The sequence below is a fragment of the Anomaloglossus baeobatrachus genome, chromosome 8 (assembly GCF_048569485.1).
Source record: "Anomaloglossus baeobatrachus isolate aAnoBae1 chromosome 8, aAnoBae1.hap1, whole genome shotgun sequence".
Taxonomy (NCBI): Eukaryota; Metazoa; Chordata; class Amphibia; order Anura; family Aromobatidae; genus Anomaloglossus; species Anomaloglossus baeobatrachus.
The window spans coordinates 34,217,475-34,239,853 of NC_134360.1; the positions used below are offsets into that span (position 1 = coordinate 34,217,475).

The 22,379-nt window shown below is 45.5% G+C and overlaps 1 protein-coding gene across 1 annotated transcript in view; it reads left to right on the top strand.

Annotated features, from left to right (window-relative positions):
• Nucleotides 1–22,379, top strand: part of PLXNB1 (plexin B1) — a 265,650-nt gene that overhangs the window by 211,387 nt on the left and 31,884 nt on the right. The window contains exons 6-20 of the mRNA XM_075321426.1: nucleotides 416–516; nucleotides 3,229–3,361; nucleotides 3,589–3,745; nucleotides 4,074–4,182; nucleotides 4,951–5,059; nucleotides 5,715–6,617; nucleotides 12,300–12,428; nucleotides 12,518–12,640; nucleotides 13,832–13,925; nucleotides 14,010–14,176; nucleotides 15,441–15,592; nucleotides 15,686–15,791; nucleotides 16,753–16,889; nucleotides 17,088–17,264; nucleotides 17,343–17,514. Coding sequence (XP_075177541.1) covers nucleotides 416–516; nucleotides 3,229–3,361; nucleotides 3,589–3,745; nucleotides 4,074–4,182; nucleotides 4,951–5,059; nucleotides 5,715–6,617; nucleotides 12,300–12,428; nucleotides 12,518–12,640; nucleotides 13,832–13,925; nucleotides 14,010–14,176; nucleotides 15,441–15,592; nucleotides 15,686–15,791; nucleotides 16,753–16,889; nucleotides 17,088–17,264; nucleotides 17,343–17,514 — 2,769 coding nt within the window. The remainder of the gene's footprint in view (nucleotides 1–415; nucleotides 517–3,228; nucleotides 3,362–3,588; nucleotides 3,746–4,073; nucleotides 4,183–4,950; nucleotides 5,060–5,714; nucleotides 6,618–12,299; nucleotides 12,429–12,517; nucleotides 12,641–13,831; nucleotides 13,926–14,009; nucleotides 14,177–15,440; nucleotides 15,593–15,685; nucleotides 15,792–16,752; nucleotides 16,890–17,087; nucleotides 17,265–17,342; nucleotides 17,515–22,379) is intronic.

Here is a 22,379-nt window from a genome sequence, read left to right on the forward strand (position 1 = left end):
TGCTGGTCTGGAACATTCATTCATGTATTAATAACAATGATCGCTGATGTTTTTCCTCCTTGGCATTGTGCTATGTCCTGATATGTAAAAAACATAGAATTTAAAAAGGGTGTACTTACTTTCTCTCTCGACTGGGCTATGGTTTATTGTAATGAGATGACTGCTGAGTGGAAGAATCAGTCTATAACGAGGCTCAAAGTGAAAACATCAAGTTTTCAGCATTTTTTTTTTTAATAGTTACACGGAAAATGGAAAACCCTCAATGCTAATGTGACTATCGCAGTGCGGTGAGCATTGGGCTGTAGGGCTCCGTTCACACTGAGCGGTTTATTATTCCCGTGATATATTATTATTCTCTGCAATTTTCCATTATTCTCATTTCTAAATATTTAGGGTTTTTTTTTTACCTCTTTAGATTACAAAATTGCCACTTTCTGAGTGTTCCCAACACATGGATTGCTCATCATGCCTCACCACCGGGGATCCCTACTGCGGCTGGTGTGTTCTTCATGGAAAGTAAGTTCGTTTGTTTTGGTTTTTTTTTTTTTTTTTGTGTATTTTCAGTGTTTAGTTTTCCGTCAAAAAAGGAACATCGAAAAGTGACTTGTGCCCCTTCTCTTTGTCCGAGGAACGAGTGGTCACATGACCTTGTACAAAAGCTGTAAACTTCTGCAGGAGGAAGCTCCATCTCCTCTGCAGCGACCACTAGTGGTCATATTTAGTACTGCATGTTTTTCAATTCAGATATTTTTATGACCTAATAGGCTATTAAAAGGGGTGTGCTGTAATGGGACCCTACCTTTTAAAGAGTAATTAAATTTTTTTTTATTATTATATTTTATTTTATTATTTTTTTTATTTTTTTTTATTTATTTTTTTTTACAATTTTGTTCAGCATGGAAAGTTTTAAAACTTTGCCAATCACTTTAGGAGAAGTGTTTTTATTACTGGAAAAAAATGTAAATAGCTTCCAAAGCCTGGCTTCTTCCCAGTCTATATCCCTGCCTTCAGCTACATTGATATCTGAGTGTACTCATTCGGAGTACGGCTGATGGCAGTGAAGGGTCAGCGGCTGTCTCATCCTCTTAGGGTTCTTCATATCAGAACTTTCTCCTGCTTCAGGCTTATTCTCATTCTTTGGAGTACAGATGATAGCAGTGGCGGGTCAGCACCTATCTCTTCCTCTTAGGGTTCTGCATATCAGAACTTTCCCCCTGCTTCAAGCTTATTACCGGAGTTTGGAGTACAGATGATGGCAGTGACTGGTCAGTGCTTGCCTTTGAATATTCTGCATATCAGAACTTTCTCCTGCTTCAAGTTTATTCTCAATGTTTGGAGTACAGATGATAGCAGTGATGAGTCAGCGCCTGTCTCTTCCTCTGAGGGTTCAGTTTATCAGATCTTTCTTCTGTTTCAGGCTTATACCCAGAGTCTGGAGTACAGATGATGGCAGTGATGGGTCAGCGCCCGTCTCCTTCTCTTAGGGTTCTGCATATCAGAACTTTCTACTGCTGCAGGCTTATTCCCAGAGTCTGGAGTACAGATGATGGCAGTGATGGGTCAGCGCCCGTCTCCTTCTCTTAGGGTTCTGCATATCAGAACTTTCTACTGCTGCAGGCTTATTCCCAGAGTCTGGAGTACAGATGATGGCAGTGATGGGTCAGCGCCCGTCTCCTTCTCTTAGGGTTCTGCATATCAGAACTTTCTACTGCTGCAGGCTTATACCCAGAGTCTGGAGTACAGATGATGGCAGTGATGGGTCAGCGCCTGTCTAATCCTCTTAGGGTTCTGCAGATCAGAACTTTCTACTGCTTCAGGCTTATTCCCATTCTTTGCAGTACAGATGATGGCAATGAAGGTTCAGCGCCTGTCTCCTCCTCTGAGTGTTCTGCATATCAGAACTTTCCCCCTGCTTCAGGCTTATTACCAGAGTTTGGAGTACAGATGATGGCAGTGATTAGTCAGTGCCTGTCTCCTCCTCTAAGGGTTCTACTTATCAGAACTTTCTCCTGCTTCAGGCTTATTCCAGGTCTTTGGAGTACAGATGATGGCAGTAATGGGTCAATGCTGGTCTCCTCCTCTGAGCGATCTGTTTATCAGAACTTTCTTCTGTTCCAGGCTTATACCCAGAGTTTGGAGTTCACATGATGGCAGTGATGGGTCCAGCGCCTGTCTCCTCCTCTTGCTGTTCTGCATATCAGAACTTTATCCTGCTTCAAGCTTACAAGCTTATTCCCAGAATTTGAAGTACACATAATGGCAGTAATTCAGGGGTGAACCTTCTGCTGCAGGTGATTGTTCTGCTAAGCAGAACACTCAGAGGAGGAGACAAGTGCTGACCATCACTACCATCATCTGTACTCCAAACTCTGGTAATAAGCGTTACGCAGGAGAAAGTTCTGATAAGCAGAACCCTCAGAGGATAAGACAGGTGCTGACCCATCACTGCCATCATCTGTACTCCAAACTCTGGTAATAAGCGTTACGCAGGAGAAAGTTCTGATAAGCAGAACCCTCAGAGGATAAGACAGGTGCTGACCCATCACTGCCATCATCTGTACTCCAAACTCTGGTAATAAGCGTTACGCAGGAGAAAGTTCTGATAAGCAGAACCCTCAGAGGATAAGACAGGTGCTGACCCATCACTGCCATCATCTGTACTCCAAACTCTGGTAATAAGCGTTACGCAGTAGAAAGTTCTGATAAGCAGAACCCTCAGAGGATAAGACAGGTGCTGACCCGTCACTGCCATCATCTGTACTCCAAACTCTGGTAATAAGCATTACGCAGGAGAAAGTTCTGATAAGCAGAACCCTCAGAGGATGAGACAGGTGCTGACCCATCACTGCCATCATCTGTACTCCAATCAATACTTTCTGATATCCATGTAGCTGAATGCAGGGAAAAATATGAAAGGAAAGCCAGGCTTTGGAATCCATTTACTTGCAATTTTATGAAAAATGAAGACAAATCCTCTAATAATGGTATTTGCAAAGTTTCAGAACTTTACAAACTTGGACAAAATTATACAAAAAAAAAGATAACGTTAAATTTGTCTTTCCAGAGTTTTGGCTCTAAAAAGTCAAATATGGAGGGAAGGTTAATGATTTGATTCAGCTCTCAGAGGACAAAACTTCACAAACGTTTTTGACAGTTTGATGGGAGTTTTTCTGGTTAATGTGGTTTGCGTCGTCTTCTAATTTCCTCCGACCTCTTTACCCACCGCAGATGTAGCCGGAGATACGAGTGTCTGCGTTCAGGAGAGAAGAATCAGTGGCTTTGGGCTCATGATGAGAATCAGCACTGCCTGACGGTGCAGTCCCTAAGTCCTGCCAATATCAGCAAAGAGGAGAAGCGGAACGTAAGTATCTGCGGGGGCCGAGCTAGTGAGAGCGGCAAGTGCCATCCGGACACTCAACCAGATTAGTTTTGCACCAATTGAAAGATTCCAAGCTACGACTGTAGTATCTGGCGGAGGACGAGGTTGTCCTGTAGACCATATATATACTACTAAGTCCACCCATTTGGCCAAATCGCTCCTGGGTCCATCATCTGGAGTGTAGCTAATTTTTCTGTCTGTACTCGCAGATCTTCCTGGCCATCCCTGACTTACCATCTCTGTATCAAGATGAACACTACTCCTGCTTCTTTGAGGATTTCGAGAGCCGAGCAGACAGGACGGAGTCTGGCGTCATGTGTCTGTCTCCTGACCCCAACAAAGCCCCGGTGATCAAAGCAGGAACAGGTCAGTGAGCTCTTCATGTCCAGTGGATCTTATAGATCACTTCGTATGGTTGCACTGGCAGACACGGACGGAAAAAGGCCCCTGTGCAAAAACAGTAAATGGGCCCCATAACCCATCGGAATGCACAATTCCACCAATTTTAGAGGTAGAAATGGGCCCCTTGACCTCTTGGACCAGGTTGCACCAATGATATGTCCGCTCCTGTACGGTTATGTAAAGACCCGTCATTGCCTGCAGAATCTGCCCCATCTCCTCTGGGCTCATTGTCGCCCCCTGCTGTGTCAGGCACTGACTTTATAATATAGACCGCTCCTTGCTTTACTTCCAGATCACTTGCGAGTGAGACTGCAGCTCCGGTTTTTGGCAGTGACCATCACCACGGTGGACTTCATCTTCTACGACTGCACAGCGGTGGCTCAACTCTACAAAAATGCCCCGTGAGTATAGAGTTCTGCAGAGGTCCCCAGTCTACGGAGCGCGCTCTCCAGTCTACGGAGCGCGCTCTCCAGTCTACGGAGCGCGCTCTCCAGTCTACGGAGCGCGCTCTCCAGTCTACGGAGCGCGCTCTCCAGTCTACGGAGCGCGCTCTCCAGTCTACGGAGGGCGCTCTCCAGTCTACGGAGGGCGCTCTCCAGTCTACGGAGGGCGCTCTCCAGTCTACGGAGGGCGCTCTCCAGTCTACGGAGGGCGCTCTCCAGTCTACGGAGGGCGCTCTCCAGTCTACGGAGGGCGCTCTCCAGTCTATGGAGAGCGCCCCGAGTCTATGGAGCGCGCCCCGAGTCTATGGAGCGCGCCCCGAGTCTATGGAGCGCGCCCCGAGTCTATGGAGCTTCGCCCCGAGTGCACGGAGCGCGCCCTCCAGTGCACGGAGCGCGCCCTCCAGTGCACGAGGCGCGCCCTCCAGTGTACGGGGCGCGCTCTCCAGTGTACGGGGCGCGCTCTCCAGTGTACGGGGCGTGCTCTCCAGTGTACGGGGCACACTCCCCAAGGGAGAGAATGTGCAGTGGCTAAACTCCTCAACAGGGAAACAAAACTACAATTGTACCAGATCACAAGACTTAAAACATCAATCATGTATGTAAGATAAGAGAGAACTGGATGTTTTAATACTTGTGAGCTGAAACAATTTTGGTTATCTTAAATAAAAAATATTAGATTTTTTTTCTTGATTTGGATTTTTTTTTTTTTTTGCATAATTATTTCAGGTGTCGTGGATGTGTCAGTAGTGACTGGGGATGTAACTGGTGCATCCACCAACATGTCTGCACCCATAAAGCCACGTGTGAAGATGGGACAATTATTTACAATAAGTTGGTAAGTTTATCTATCTATCTATGTATCCTTCTGTCTATTTATCTATCTATCCTTCTGTCTATCAGTATCCGTCTATCAGTATCCGTCTATCAGTATCCGTCTATCAGTATCCGTCTATCAGTATCCCTCTATCAGTATCCCTCTATCAGTATCCCTCTATCAGTATCCCTCTATCAGTATCCCTCTATCAGTATCCCTCTATCAGTATCCCTCTATCAGTATCCCTCTATCAGTATCCCTCTATCTATCCCTCTATCTATCCCTCTATCTATCCCTCTATCTATCCCGCTATCTATCCTGCTATCTATCCCGCTATCTATCCAGCTATCTATCCAGCTATCTATCCAGCTATCTATCCAGCTATCATTTTATCTATCTATCCTCCTATCTATCCTCCTATCTATCCTCCTATCTATCCTCCTATCTATCCTCCTATCTATCCTCCTATCTATCCTCCTATCTATCCTCCTATCTATCCTCCTATCTATCCTCCTATCTATCCTCCTATCTATCCTCCTATCTATCCTCCTATCTATCCTCCTGTCTATCCTCCTGTCTATCCTCCTGTCTATCCTCCTATCTATCCTCCTATCTATCTATCTATCTATCTATCTATCCATCCATCTATCTCACACCTATCTCTTTCTATCACCAGGCTCAGTTTCCAGTGGCCGAACCATCTCCAACTCCCATCTTTGTACCAGAGCCAACAACTACATCTATTCCTACCACCACATTTTCTATAACCACCCCTAGTCCTGTTCCTGAGAGCACTACCACCACAGCTCCAGCCACCACCACACCTTCTGTCATAGAGACCACGCCTACACCAATCCCTACCACCATACCGACCACCTTTATCGTTACAACCACGGTGACTACAACAGAAATCACCACCACCCCTGAACCTGAACCCACCACCGTTGAACCCACCACTGAGGAGCCTACCCCAGAAATAACAACTCCGCCTCCGACAGAAGAGCCAACCAGCCTGCCAACCACCATACCCACCACCGTGCCCATAGATATCGTCACAACCCCATCTGTCACAGAGGGCACCACACTCAAAGTCACTTCTGACATTGATCTGACTGAAGAAGTTTGGACAACCGAGAGCCCCACCACTCCTCCTGACACTACGGTGCCACCATTGGTCCAGGCACCTACCACAGTTGATATTGAGAATGAGATGACATGGGTGACCACCACCCTCCTGCTTCCACCTGAGGAATTTACATCTGCTGCCCCTTCTGTTCCAACCACTAACCAAATACTCAGTGTTCCTTCCTTACCTGACTTTCCTGACGACCTAGAAACTGAGTTTCCATCCTCAGAGGAGCCGCCCACCATAGTGATGGAAGAACGGGGAGAAGAAAGCTTGGATCATACTAAAGCCGATGACTGGGCAGACTCTGCCAACATGGAGAACGACACTGCCTCCTTCTCTGCTTCCACCATCCTCTCCGGTGATGGAGACGTTGAGGGAACATCTCATTTTCCTGCCATTATTGAACCGGATTTGGATTACCAATTAGATGACCCTGGATTTCTAGAACTGGTAAGACTAGCGCATAATTCAGGTCCCTTCAATGCAGATTTACCCAACAATGGGTGTGTGTCGTCATCAATTCACCTATCGGTTAATCAAAGTTATGAATTTTTGCGTCCTTTCCTTGCAATCTCCATTACACTTCTTATGTAGAGATCACTTCTTAACAGTTATCACATTATCGTCACAGACAGGATAATAATAGCTGAGGGACACCTATATAGATATTATAAGAGATGAAGGGCACAGCTTCCTTCCTCCCCCTCCCTGCGCAATGACCTTTGCACGGGTCCTAGTGCATGCCCACAACACTCTCCAATAGAAATCGATGAGTAAAATCCTGTTTATTGTCTGTGTGGCTGCTGTAAAGTGTGTCTTAACCTCAATACTCATGTATAGAAAATGTAAAGTGAAAAAAAAAAATAGAGATTTGAAAATAAAGGAAGAAGACAGAAAACAAGGAGAAAAGTATAGGAGACCTTCAGGGAAAATAATGTGGTGGATATAGAGGATACAGTACAGAAAGGTTCATATATATATATATATATATATATATAATATTAGAATTTTCTTCTTTTTTTTTAACATAATTAAGGGTCCTGTCTGGTTTGAAGTAATAGAAAAGGTCCCATGTTCAGGACTTTCATCAATTACTAAGAGCAAAGATCAGAGAGTCTCTGGAGGACTTGTTATAGGTATATCATGCTTGACAGACTGTCCTGTGGTGTCTGGCTGTAGAAGGTCACAGTGTTTGACTGCCCAAACTGCTCCCTGACATTCTCTGCTTGAGGTTAATCCCTCTCCATTTAGGACCCTGCAGATGTCCTCACCTTTCAGCTGTTAATCATCAGTACTTCACTTTGTGTGCTTAAATACCCTCATTTTCCCTGGATCTGTGCTGGTGATAGACTTAAAGACGACCAACCACCTGGATTTTCCTATATAAACTAAAGCCGGTTCTATACTGGCGCTATCATGCTGATTCTATACATACCTCTAGTTGTGAGATCAGATATATAGTTTCTGAAATATAGGCAAGTAAAGTTTGTGAAATGCATTGTTACTTGATTGATACGTGATAAAGAATATCTAATAGGTGGGTCAGGTTTTACTAGTTATTTCCACCCCTGTCTGTTGCCTGTCCTTCCTCCCCCCCCTGTCTCTGTTATTATAGGGGGAGGAAGGAGGGAGGAAGGACAGGCAGCAGACAGGGAGGGAATAACTAGCAAACCCGACACACCTATGAGATATTCTGTAGCACCTATCAATCAAGTAACAGTGTATTTCACAAACTTTACTTGCCTATATTTCACAAAGTAGTCATCCGATCTCACAACTAAAGGTATGTATAGAATCAGCATGATAGCACCAATATAGAACTGGCTTTAGTTTATATAGGAAAATCCTGGTGGTTGGTCGTCTTTAATACTTATGCAAGCTCTGGATGCAAGCAGTTGGCTTGCAGTCATCTGAAGAAACGTTGTTCTTTGCTGTACTGCACCCTGAGTCGTCTGAAGAGAAGTTGTTTATGCGCTCATCTCACTCATTCCCTTCCTAGGGCCTATTTCAGGGTCCGCCTACGGTCAGGTATCCGGCTCGGCGCATAGGTGCAGAACCTATTTAGGGCAGTGAGTGACCCCAGGGATCAGTGGTAGGTTTGGTCAGGGGTCACCATCTCTTCCTTCCTAGACACAGGGTTTCCTTTCCCTTCGCTTTTCCCCGTACCTAGCATGACAGCATCAATTTGAAACTTCATGGTGCAATACTCTTTTTCCCCAGTGGTGGCACTGTTTGTAAATGAAAGAATTGCTCCAAACGTTTTTGATTGACGCTGATCACTGAGGGTTTCTCTTCCAAAAAGGACCCTCCATTGACAATGGCGGAAGTAAATATGAAGACACTGGGAGCGTTCCCTACTTTTGGTGCACAGTAAATGAGACACTTTATGGATTTTGGAGCCTCCCTTTAACTGTTTGAATATCGTTTTCTGACGATAAAGGCCATCAAATTTAGAAGCCTGTCCTCTGCTGCAAGTTGGATCATCAAGAGCTGAGATTTATTGAGCAAGTTTGAGGGACAAAGTTGCGTTTTGTGTTTAATTGATAATGCCATGGCGCACAATGCCCTGTCTCCAGCTTGGCAGCGCCTCTGTGAAGAATTGTTAACGTATTGAGGGTTTTGCAGGGACGCCAGCTGGCTCACGCTGGGCACAATTATGAGTTGGGACACATTATTTGAGCTCTCTCTGGCATGCACATCCCACTGCTGAGAAAACCTCCTCCTGCCAACCGAGCCAGCTGGCACCGGGCTGCCGAGCCTCAGACAAGACACTGTGTTCAAGGGCAGAATCGGTGAAGTTTCCGCCAGAGACCCAGGTCTACCAGACAGAGCTTAAACTAAAGTTAAAATGTGTGACACTGTTATGGGGAACACGTTCATGACCTGGAGCAGATAATGCCATTCTCCTGTATTGCATGACAATTAGTTCTCAAGTGTCCGCCGGGCGTATCCGGACCACGCAAGTATCCTCCGGGCGTATCCGGACCACGCAAGTGTCCTCCGGGCGTATCCGGACCACGCAAGTGTCCTCCGAGCGTATCCGAACCACGAAAGTGTCCGCCAGGCGTATACGGACCATGCAAGTGTCCTCCGAGCATATCCGGACCACGCAAGTGTCCTCCGGGCGTATACGGACCACGCAAGTGTCCTCCGAGCGTATCCGGACCACGAAAGTGTCCGCAAGGCGTATACGGACCACGCAAGTGTCCGCCGGGCGTATCCGGACCACAAAAGTGTCCGCCGGGCGTATCCGGACCACGCAAGTGTCCTCCGAGCGTATCCGGACCACGCAAGTGTCCTCCGGGCGTATACGGACCACACAAGTGTCCTCCGAGCGTATCTGGACCACGAAAGTGTCCACCAGGCGTATACGGACCACGCAAGTGTCCGCCGGGCGTATCCGGACCACAAAAGTGTCCGCCGGGCGTATACGGACCACGCAAGTGTCCTCCGAGCGTATGCGGACCACGCAAGTTTCTGCCAGGCGTATCTGGACCACGCAAATATTCACCGGGCATATCCGGACCGCGTAAGGGTCCGCCGGGCACATCCGTACAGCGCAAGGGTCCGACGGGCGTATCCGAAACACGCAAGGGTCCGCCGGGCATATCCGAAACACGCAAGGCTCCGCCGGGCGTATCCGAAACACGAAAGGGTCCGACGGGCGTATCCGAAACACGCAAGGCTCCGCCGGGCGTATCCAAAACACGAAAGGGTCCGACGGGCGTATCCGAAACACGCAAGGGTCCGCCGGGCGTATACGAAACACGTAAGGGTCCGCCGGGCGTATCCGAAACACGCAAGGGTCCGCCAGGGCGTATCCGAAACACGCAAAAGTCCGCCAGGGCGTATGCGAAACACGCAAGGGTCCGCCAGGGCGTATGCGAAACACGCAAGGGTCCACCAGGGCGTATCCGAAACACGCAAGGGTCCGACGGGCGTATCCGAAACACGCAAGGGTCCGCCGGGCATATCCGAAACACGCAAGGGTCCGCCAGGGCGTATCCGAAACACGCAAAAGTCCACCAGGGCGTATGCGAAACACGCAAGGGTCCGCCAGGGCGTATCCGGACCACGCAAGGGTCCGCCAGGGCGTATCCGAAACATGCAAGGGTCCACCAGGGCGTATCCAAAACACGCAAGGGTCCGTCGTGCGTATCCGAAACAGGCAAGTGTCCGCCAGGGCGTATCCGAAACAGGCAAGTGTCTGCCAGGGCGTATCCGAAACAGGCAAGTGTCTGCCAGGGCGTATCCGAAACAGGCAAGTGTCCGCCAGGGCGTATCCGAAACAGGCAAGTGTCCGCCAGGGCGTATCCGAAACAGGCAAGTGTCCGCCAGGGCGTATCCGAAACAGGCAAGTGTCCGCCAGGGCGTATCCGAAACAGGCAAGTGTCCGCCAGGGCGTATCCGAAACAGGCAAGTGTCCGCCAGGGCGTATCCAAAACAGGCAAGTGTCCGCCAGGGCGTATCCGAAACAGGCAAGTATCCGCCAGGGCGTATCCGAAACACGCAAGTGTCCGCCGGGCGTATCAGAAGCACGCAAGTGTCCGCCGGGCGTGTCCAAGACGTGCATGAGTCCGCCGGCGTGTCCGGACCGCGCAAGGATCCGCCGGGCATGTCCAGACAGCACAGGGGTCCGCCGGGTGTTTCCGGACAGCGCATGGCTCCACCGGGCGTGTCCAGACAGCACAGGGGTCCGCTGGGCGTTTCCGGACCGCGCAAGGGTCCGCCGGGCGTATCCGGACCGCGCAAGGGTCCGCCGGGCGTATCCGGACCGCGCAAGGGTCCGCCGGGCGTATCCGGACCGCGCAAGGGTCCGCCGGGCGTATCCGGACCGCGCAAGGGTCCGCCGGGCGTATCCGGACCACGCAAGGGTCCGCCGGGCGTATCCGGACCACGCAAGGGTCCGCCGGGCGTATCCGGACCACGCAAGGGTTTGCCGGGAGGAGCCGGACCACACAAGTGTCCCTGCCTATAAGTGCTAATCCAGCTCCTCTTCTACATTATCCACACCCTACATTATCCACACACTGAGTGATACAGCATGACGCTGGCACATGTGCAGTGATTTCACCGTATTCTGGAAAAAGGATTCTATTTTTTTTATTGCGCATGCGCTGATATAAAATTGTGCCCTCTGTCTTGTATGCTTGCCGCTGTGCAGCCTCACAACTGTAGACTAAATGTCATGGATGTTTCATCATGATTGGCATAAGGGCACAAAAGAGCTGATTCCTCTGCTCGGAACAAGCATCCTGCGCATGCGCCAGTTCTCTGCCGAATAAAGCGGTTTATGGATGATGTAGATAAGATGCACTTGAGGCTGGATTAGCACAGAGGGGCCACTGCACTTATGGCCTATTTGGGGCCAAAAACTGACCTAATACTAGGTTGTCGCTCTAGGTACGGGAAGTAAGTGGAAAAAGGTAAAGTAAGGGGACCCCTGCATCTAGGGAAGGAGGAGATGATGACCCCTGAACAAACATACTGCTGATGCCTGGGGTCCTTCACCACCCTAGATAAGTTCCTATGCGCCAAGCTGGATACCTGACCCTAGTGCTGGACCCTAAAAAGGGAATGGACCAGATGAGCTCTTCATCAACCCCACTAAAAACTAAAGGAAGACACAAGGGGGACACACAGGGGCAAAAGCATGAACTACTTATCCACAGATGACACAGGCAGGAGTTCAGCAAGCTTCAGTAATGATAAAACAGATGAGAGCAAGCCACCTGCTTGCAACCTGAGCTAGAATAAGCTGAATAATATCTCCAGCACCAGTCCAGGGAAGATGGGAGTATTTAAGCACAAAGGGAATGCTGATGATAAGCAGCTGGGTGGAAGGCGAGCTCCTTCTGGGTCCAAAAGGGGAATAGTTGAAAATCCAGTAGGAAAGCTACCTATACCAATGAATACTGACAGCAGGAACAATGTAAAGTCAGTGAGCATTTTGGCAGCCAAATGCTGTGACCTTCTGTTGTCAGAAACCACATGAATGTCACCCGTGCCACACCCGTCAAATGGAGTGGAACAAGACACAGGGATCCCCTTTTTGGCATTTTGTAAATTCTTGTATCACATGCCTTTTGGAGAGCAAAACCTAACAATGTTTTTGTTTATTATTTTGTACAGAATAAAGAGGAGCTGTTCTTGGGTCCGGAGGCTTGTCCCTGCGTGCACAGTATTCAGAGCTCCTCTTTACTACCCGTCAATGTGGAGCGTAAAATAACATTAGTTGGGAAAAACTTCCACCATTATCAGGTAACCCCAACAATTTTGAAAGTCATTTTTAGGGTGCAGTTTTGATAACTCTTGTGGCTTTAATTCTCCGATATGTTCCAATTCTCCAGGATTTCCAGTGGGACTATGACTGTGTCCTGATTCTGGAAGGCCGGACGCTGGTGACCGATGCCTTTGTTGAGATGGATACTGTGGATGAGTCCAATTATTACATCACATGTCAACTCCACCAAGTAAGAACATCAGAAAAGTAAAAATTGGGACGGGCGAGAAATATTCTTCTCAGGAATTAAAATCCAAACTGGTCTCATTTTCGGCAGCTGCCTTTCAAAATCCCTTCATTACAGTAATGGTCCAGGAGTATTCGATGTTGGTGACGGCCTTAGATATTAGGATCATGCTAATTACTGAAGAGAATGGGGGACATCACTGTAGCTAGTGTTGTGCCCCATTGGAAACCACTTTTGAAGACCAAGCTGGTGGCCCATTACTGTCCCATTGGAAAATTAACTTTTGAAGGCCAAGCTGGTGGCCCGTTTACCATCCCATTGGAAATAACTTTTGAAGGGCAAGCTGGTGGCCCTGTACCGTCCCATTGGAAACAATCAGCTTTAGAAGAGCAAGCTGGTGGCCCGTTTACCATCCCATTGGAAATAACGTTTGAAGGCCAAGCTGGTGGCCCGTTTACCATCCCATTAGAAATAACTTTTGAAGGGATAGCTGGTGGCCCTGTACCGTCCCATTGGCAACTATCAGCTTTAGAAGGGCAAGCTGGTGGCCCATTACCGTCCCTTTTATTTCAAAGGCATTCCTTGGATCCAACTGGGACATGGCTTCGTTTTTTCAGACCCTCACCAATAACCCCTCCTGACTTGTCACCCTGATTTGTTAGAAGATAGAGAAGAATTTATTAGCCCGGCAATTATTACTTATTGATTCTACAAATAATATGCTTGTTTAGCTTGGAGGCAAGAGTCATGGCTGGTACCTCTACCCCCAGAAAATGCCATCTAATGAGATCCACCAAAATAGGCCCTTATCAAGGGATTTGCCCATAACTTTCCAATATCTATGGTCAACCTTACATTTTTTGATTTGTCTAAATGGGTGAAAGTGTCAAGTATCCAACTGGTTGGGACCTCTTGGACATATCAGAGACAACCCCATAGGGTCGCATTTCGCTTGGGTTGGTCATAGCTGTCATGAAGGGAACCACTTATAGAGATGGACTCTCCATTCTGACTCGTAGATGGTGTTCAGAGCAAGGAAAAGTCTCTCTGGTGGACACTTCCCCTTATAGATCATAAGTACAGAATCGTCATCATGAGACAACCCCTTTAAATGAAAATATTGGGCTAGTTACGAGAACAATCCATTGCAGAGATGTCACTTTTCTCTGTTCTATCGCCCTCTTCTTTTTGCAGTACAGTTACTCCGCACCGCAGCCGGAGTTCAATGCCCTGGTCTATGTGCAGAGAGAGCCGGACCTCCAGGTGGACAGTTACGAGGATCTCCATGGTACGTCCTGTAGAGTCAATACAACGTCTGGTCGTTCTCCGCCCCCAACATTATTAAAAATAAAACTTTATTTTTGTTCTTTAGTGACTTTATATAACTGTTCTGTGGGACACGCTGACTGCAGCCGATGTCAGACCGCCGACCCCAAATATAACTGTGTGTGGTGCGGAGGCGAGCAACCAAGCTGTATGTACCAAGAGTCCTGCACGGAGGAGGTTGAGGGAACGTGTCCTGCACCGCTCATCCATTCGGTATGGGTAGAAGTTGTTTGTTTTTTTAGTTATTTTCAACTTGTATGTAGTGGAGAGCCCATATAAAGAGCTCCTCTCATTTTGGTGGAGAGCCCATATAGAGAGCTCCTCTCGCTTTGGTGGAGAGCCCATATAAAGAGCTCCTCTCACTTTGGTGGAGAGCCCATATAAAGAGCTCCTCTCACTTTGGTGTAGAGCCCATATAAAGAGCTCCTCTCACTTTGGTGGAGAGCCCATATAAAGAGCTCCTCTCACTTTGGTGGAGAGTACATATAAAGAGCTCCTCTCGCTTTGGTGGAGAGCCCATATAGAGAGCTCCTCTCACTTTGGTGGAGAGCCCATATAAAGAGCTCCTCTCGCTTTGGTGGAGAGCCCATATAGAGAGCTCCTCTCGCTTTGGTGGAGAGCCCATATAAAGAGCTCCTCTCACTTTGGTGGAGAGCCCATATAAAGAGATCCTCTCTCTTTGGTGGAGAGCCCATATAAAGAACTCCTCTCACTTTGGTGGAGAGCCCATATAAAGAGCTCCTCTCGCTTTGGTGTAGAGCCCATATAAAGAGCTCCTCTCGCTTTGGTGGAGAGTACATATGAAGAGCTCCTCTCGCTTTGGTGGAGAGCCCATATAAAGAGCTCCTCTCGCTTTGGTGGAGAGTACATATGAAGAGCTCCTCTCGCTTTGGTGGAGAGCCCATATAAAGAGATCCTCTCTCTTTGGTGGAGAGCACATATGAAGAGCTCCTCTCGCTTTGGTGGAGAGCCCATATAGAGAGCTCCTCTCGCTTTGGTGGAGAGCCCATATAAAGAGCTCCTCTCACTTTGGTGGAGAGCCCATATAAAGAGCTCCTCTCGCTTTGGTGTAGAGCCCATAGAAAGAGCTCCTCTCACTTTGGTGTAGAGCCCATATAAAGAGCTCCTCTCGCTTTGGTGGAGAGTACATATGAAGAGCTCCTCTCGCTTTGGTGGAGAACCCATATAGAGAGCTCCTCTCGCTTTGATGGAAAACACATAAAGGAGATCCTATCGCTTTGGTGGACCTGGCACATCCATGTATTATACACCCAAAAAAGAAAATGGTGTGATGCCTAACTTCTGTGGAGGCATGGTAGGGAAATTGAACTCTTGCTCCAAGGTTCCCCTACAGAATATAGTTTATGGCTAAGTGTCCCAGTAAAAAGACACTATATGTCCATCTTATGGTTGATGATCATCAACTTTTTAATGTTTTTGTTGACCCCGTAGACTATGACGGTGTGTTCCCTTTCAGATCGAGCCTCTTTCAGGTCCTGTGGACGGAGGGACGAGAATTACAATCATTGGCTCCAATTTGGGCCAAAAACTGGAAGACATTCTGGACCGGGTATCAGTAGCCAATATCCCATGTATGGTGGATGTCACGAAATATGAGATCTCCAGCAGGTACCTTTTTGTCATGGCTATAAAATCACCAAACAGCAAAGACTGATGGCTCTGCGATGTCATTCCTGATCATGTTATCCATTCTTCTTGCAGTATAGTATGTGTGGCTGGGAAAAGCTGGTCTGAGAGACCCGGGCACGTCCTGGTAGAGGTTCCTGGAGGACTACATGGCGTTTCCACCCAAGTTTTTACTTATCAGGTAAGACTGTGAAAAGTGGAATGTGACGAGCATTGGAGCTAAGTCTGGGCAAAAAGACCCTTGGCAGGCGCCTCTGGTGCCAGGTGCTAGCAACACTGCCACTTTTCAGTTTTGTCCCTTCCACCTTGCTGTTGCCCTTCAGCTGCCATTCCCTATTACCGGTCTTCTGTCTCCGCGTCTCTATTCACCTGGTTTCCAAAAACTCTGGTTGTTGCAGGTTCAGCCTCACTCCAACAATACTTGGTGGTTTCACATGACCCCCTTGAAAAACAGATTAAAGCAGTGGTATCACTCCAATGGAGGCTGACCACATGGCGGCTCGGGAGCCGATGAGTTGGGAGTGGTATTTGCCAAATGGCCCATCCCCTGCCCAGGACTTACAGAAGTGGGAAAAAGTTACGCATTGGGCAGAGCCATTCACTACCACTTCCACCCCACCAACTCATGGGCCCAGACTTTAAAAGTGGACGAACACTGGGTGAGGTGGTGACGTTGATCGACATCACACCCTCAACTTAAAGGCCCTATAAGAGCCCATGATTTCTATGTACACTCCCAATTATAGGGGATTTCCAGGATTTCCTTAAAAAAAACAAAAACAAATGGCACCTCCCCTGTCTACTGGTTGTGTTTGGTGTTGAAGGTTCATTCCATTGAAATGATTGACGAGGAGCTGCAATACCAGATGCAACCAGTAGACAGGGGGGGCGCTGTTTTTGGAATAAATGTTTTCCTAATTTTGTATATATATACATACATATATGTGTGTATATGTGTGTATATATATATATGTATATATATATATATACTGTGTGTGAATGTATATATGTATATATATAATATAATATAATATATATATATATATATATATATATATATATATTATATGTGTGTATATATATATATAAAAGTAACTCTAGATTATATTATAAATTCAAATTATTATTTTTTTTCTTTTCAGAATCCCGTTCTGTTTTCTTTCGTTCCATCTCGTGGACCGAAATCTGGAGGAACCCGATTGGCTATTACAGGATCCAAACTTCTCACCGGGCGTCCCAGCGACACCCGAGTTTTGATTGGAGAAATTCCCTGTGACATGTAAGTCTATAGGATCAGCTGTGACCAAGATGCTCAAATACCTTCTACATATTCTGGCCGAGGGGTTTGTTTGTGCTAAGTGGAAATAGCAGCACAGAGTATTTCAGGAAAGGTGTTTGCAACTATTGTAGAATTGAAACAATTGGTTTTTTTATGTATTTTTAATCTTTTTTTTTTTTTTTTTTTTCATTTTCAAAGTTCCTCGGAGATTCAGGAAAACGAGCTCCAATGTCTGACCGGGTCCAGCAATGCCACCTCCGACCTCCGCGTGACCGTCTGGTATGGAGAACAGGTTTTCAGCTTCCCTGATGCTTTCTTCTTATACACCGCGGACCCCAACATCACCTCTGCCAGCCCCGCCAGGAGCTTCTTCAGGTATAAAAGTCTCACTATAAGAATGGGCTTGAATTAAAGGAGAACTATAACCACTAATTTGGGCATTCTTTATCATAGCGGAGGACGTGTGATTTTGGTTTATGGACAGAATTTGGATGTGGTGCAAGCTCCAAAAATCAGAGTGACTGTATCCCCAATGGAAAGGAGGCGGAGGCGAAGTCTTGGGAGGCAGCGACGTATCGTGCCAGAGACAGAATGCCCGGAGAGCTCACTCTGCACCGTCCAGCAGGTGGGGCTATAGTCACTTTTCTTTTCCTTGTGACCATATATTATTCTGTATATATACACTGCACAGTACCACTTCTCCTGTCCTGTATACTGGGTATAATCCTCAGTATCTGTATTATTCTGTATATATACACTGCACAGTACCACTTCTTCTGTCCTGTATACTGGGTGTAATCCTCAGTGTCTGTATTATTCTGTATATATACACTGCACAGTACCACTTCTTCTGTCCTGTATACTGGGTGTAATCCTCAGTATCTGTATTATTCTGTATATATACACTGCACAGTACCACTTCTTCTGTCCTGTATACTGGGTGTAATTCTCAGTATCTGTATTATTCTGTATATATACACTGCACAGTACCACTTCTCCTGTCCTGTATACTGGGTGTAATCCTCAGTATCTGTATTATTCTGTATATATACACTGCACAGTACCACTTCTCCTGTCCTGTATACTGGGTGTAATCCTCAGTATCTGTATTATTCTGTATATATACACTGCACAGTACCACTTCTCCTGTCCTGTATACTGGGTGTGTAATCCTCAGTATCTGTATTATTCTGTATATATACACTGCACAGTACCACTTCTCCTGTCCTGTATACTGGGTATAATCCTCAGTATCTGTATTATTCTGTATATATACACTGCACAGTACCACTTCTCCTGTCCTGTATACTGGGTGTAATCCTCAGTACCTGTATTATTCTGTATATACACTGCACAGTACCACTTCTCCTGTCCTGTATACTGGGTGTAATCCTCAGTGTCTGTATTATTCTGTATATACACTGCACAGTACCACTTCTCCTGTCCTGTATACTGGGTGTAATCCTCAGTATCTGTATTATTCTGTATATATACACTGCACAGTACCACTTCTTCTGTCCTGTATACTGGGTATAATCCTCAGTATCTGTATTATTCTGTATATATACACTGCACAGTACCACTTCTCCTGTCCTGTATACTTGGTGTAATCCTCAGTATCTGTATTATTCTGTATAGACACTGCACAGTACCACTTCTCCTGTCCTGTGTACTGGGTATAATCCTCAGTATCTGTATTATTCTGTATATATACACTGCACAGTACCACTTCTCCTGTCCTGTATACTGGGTGAAATCCTCAGTACCTGTATTATTCTGTATATATACACTGCACAGTACCACTTCTCCTGTCCTATATACAGGGTGTAAACCTCAGTGTCTGTATTATTCTGTATATATACACTGCACAGTACCATTTCTCCTGTCCTGTATACTAGGTATAATCCTCAGTATCTGTATTATTCTGTATATATACACTGCACAGTACCACTTCTCCTGTCCTGTATACTGGGTATAATCCTCAGTATCTGTATTATTCTGTATATATACACTGCACAGTACCACTGCTCCTGTCCTGTATACTGGGTGTAATCCTCAGTATCTGTATTATTCTGTATATATACACTGCACAGTACCACTTCTCCTGTCCTGTATACTGGGTGTGTAATCCTCAGTATCTGTATTATTCTGTATATATACACTGCACAGTACCACTTCTCCTGTCCTGTATACTGGGTATAATCCTCAGTATCTGTATTATTCTGTATATATACACTGCGCAGTACCACTTCTCCTGTCCTGTATACTTGGTGTAATCCTCAGTATCTGTATTATTCTGTATAGACACTGCACAGTACCACTTCTTCTGTCCTGTGTACTGGGTATAATCCTCAGTATCTGTATTATTCTGTATATATACACTGCACAGTACCACTTCTCCTGTCCTGTATACTGGGTGAAATCCTCAGTACCTGTATTATTCTGTATATATACACTGCACAGTACCACTTCTCCTGTCCTATATACAGGGTGTAAACCTCAGTATCTGTATTATTCTGTATATATACACTGCACAGTACCACTTCTCCTGTCCTGTGTACTGGGTGTAATCCTCAGTATCTGTATTATTCTGTATATATACACTGCACAGTACCACTTCTCCTGTCCTGTATACTGGGTGAAATCCTCAGTACCTGTATTATTCTGTATATATACACTGCACAGTACCACTTCTCCTGTCCTATATACAGGGTGTAAACCTCAGTGTCTGTATTATTCTGTATATATACACTGCACAGTACCATTTCTCCTGTCCTGTATACTAGGTATAATCCTCAGTATCTGTATTATTCTGTATATATACACTGCACAGTACCACTTCTCCTGTCCTGTATACTGGGTATAATCCTCAGTATCTGTATTATTCTGTATATATACACTGCACAGTACCACTGCTCCTGTCCTGTATACTGGGTGTAATCCTCAGTATCTGTATTATTCTGTATATATACACTGCACAGTACCACTTCTCCTGTCCTGTATACTGGGTGTGTAATCCTCAGTATCTGTATTATTCTGTATATATACACTGCACAGTACCACTTCTCCTGTCCTGTATACTGGGTGAAATCCTCAGTATCTGTATTATTCTGTATATATACACTGCGCAGTACCACTTCTCCTGTCCTGTATACTTGGTGTAATCCTCAGTATCTGTATTATTCTGTATAGACACTGCACAGTACCACTTCTTCTGTCCTGTGTACTGGGTATAATCCTCAGTATCTGTATTATTCTGTATATATACACTGCACAGTACCACTTCTCCTGTCCTGTATACTGGGTGAAATCCTCAGTACCTGTATTATTCTGTATATATACACTGCACAGTACCACTTCTCCTGTCCTATATACAGGGTGTAAACCTCAGTATCTGTATTATTCTGTATATATACACTGCACAGTACCACTTCTCCTGTCCTGTGTACTGGGTGTAATCCTCAGTATCTGTATTATTCTGTATATATACACTGCACAGTACCACTTCTCCTGTCCTGTATACTGGGTGAAATCCTCAGTACCTGTATTATTCTGTATATATACACTGCACAGTACCACTTCTCCTGTCCTATATACAGGGTGTAAACCTCAGTGTCTGTATTATTCTGTATATATACACTGCACAGTACCACTTCTCCTGTCCTGTATACTGGGTGTAATCCTCAGTATCTGTATTATTCTGTATATATACACTGCACAGTACCATTTCTCCTGTCCTGTATACTAGGTATAATCCTCAGTATCTGTATTATTCTGTATATATACACTGCACAGTACCACTTCTCCTGTCCTGTATACTGGGTATAATCCTCAGTATCTGTATTATTCTGTATATATACACTGCACCGTACCACTGCTCCTGTCCTGTATACTGGGTGTAATCCTCAGTATCTGTATTATTCTGTATATATACACTGCACAGTACCACTTCTCCTGTCCTGTGTACTGGGTGTAATCCTCAGTATCTGTATTATTCTGTATATACACTGCACAGTACCACTTCTCCTGTCCTGTATACTGGGTGTAATCCTCAGTATCTGTATTATTCTGTATATACACTGCACAGTACCACTTCTCCTGTCCTGTATACTGGGTGTAATCCTCAGTACCTGTATTATTCTGTATATATGCACTGCACAGTACCACTTCTCCTGTCCTGTATACTGGGTGTAATCCTCAGTATCTGTATTATTCTGTATATATACACTGCACAGTACCACTTCTCCTGTCCTGTATTCTGGGTGTAATCCTCAGTATCTGTATTATTCTGTATATATACACTGCACAGTACCACTTCTCCTGTCCTGTATTCTGGGTGTAATCCTCAGTATCTGTATTATTCTGTATATATACACTGCACAGTACCATTGCTCCTGTCCTGTATACTGGGTGTAATCCTCAGTATCTGTATTATTCTGTATATATACACTGCACAGTACCACTGCTCCTGTCCTGTATACTGGGTGTAATCCTCAGTATCTGTATTATTTTGTGTATATATACACTGCACAGTACCACTTCTACTGTCCTGTATTCTGGGTGTAATTCTCAGTATCTGTATTAATCTATATATATATATATATCTATCTATATATATATATATATATATATATATATATATATATATATATATATACATACACACTGCACAGTACCACTTCTCCTGTCCTGTATACTGGGTGTAATCCTCAGTATCTGTATTATTCTGTATAGACACTGCACAGTACCACTTCTCCTGTCCTGTATACTGGGTGTAATCCTCAGTATCTGTATTATTCTGTATATATACACTGCACAGTACCACTTCTCTTGTCCTGTATACTGGTGTAATTCTCAGTATGTTCAATTTGCTATTTTGGACATCTCAGGGGCGTGGTTTTATCAGTGGGTGTGGTTTACCAAGGGGCATGGTTTTTTAAGGGGTGTGAAAAAAAATTTGGTCTTTCTGTAAATTTTGGTCCATTTGTTCAGGGAATATTGAGTAGTGGGTTGGCAACCCTGCTCTCAGGGCCCCACAATCCTCTGAAGAAAGGGGTCACTATTGTCTATCAGCTGTAACAATGTTGGATTTATTTAAAGGGGACCTGTCACTTTCCAAAAATATGTAATTTTTTTACCTGATGTAAATGCCGCTGTTCTCCTGAATCCGGCGCTGTTCTTCTTTTGTTCCTGCTCCTCTCTAGCCCTAAGATATGGCCCACTCTTCCCTGTATATAAATCTAGTCTTGCTAGTATAGTGGGCATGGTTTTCAACTCTTCTCTGTGAGTGTCGTCTTTTAGACCACACCCAGATTTTGAACAAGACCAGATTTATATCCACGGAAAAGTAGGCCATATCTCAGGAACGGAGAGGAGCAGGAACAAAAGAAAACCAACGCCGGATTCAGAGGAACAACGGCTTTTACACCAGTTTAAAAAAAAATACATTTATTGCAAATGACAAATCCCCTTTAAATGAAGTTTTTGTTG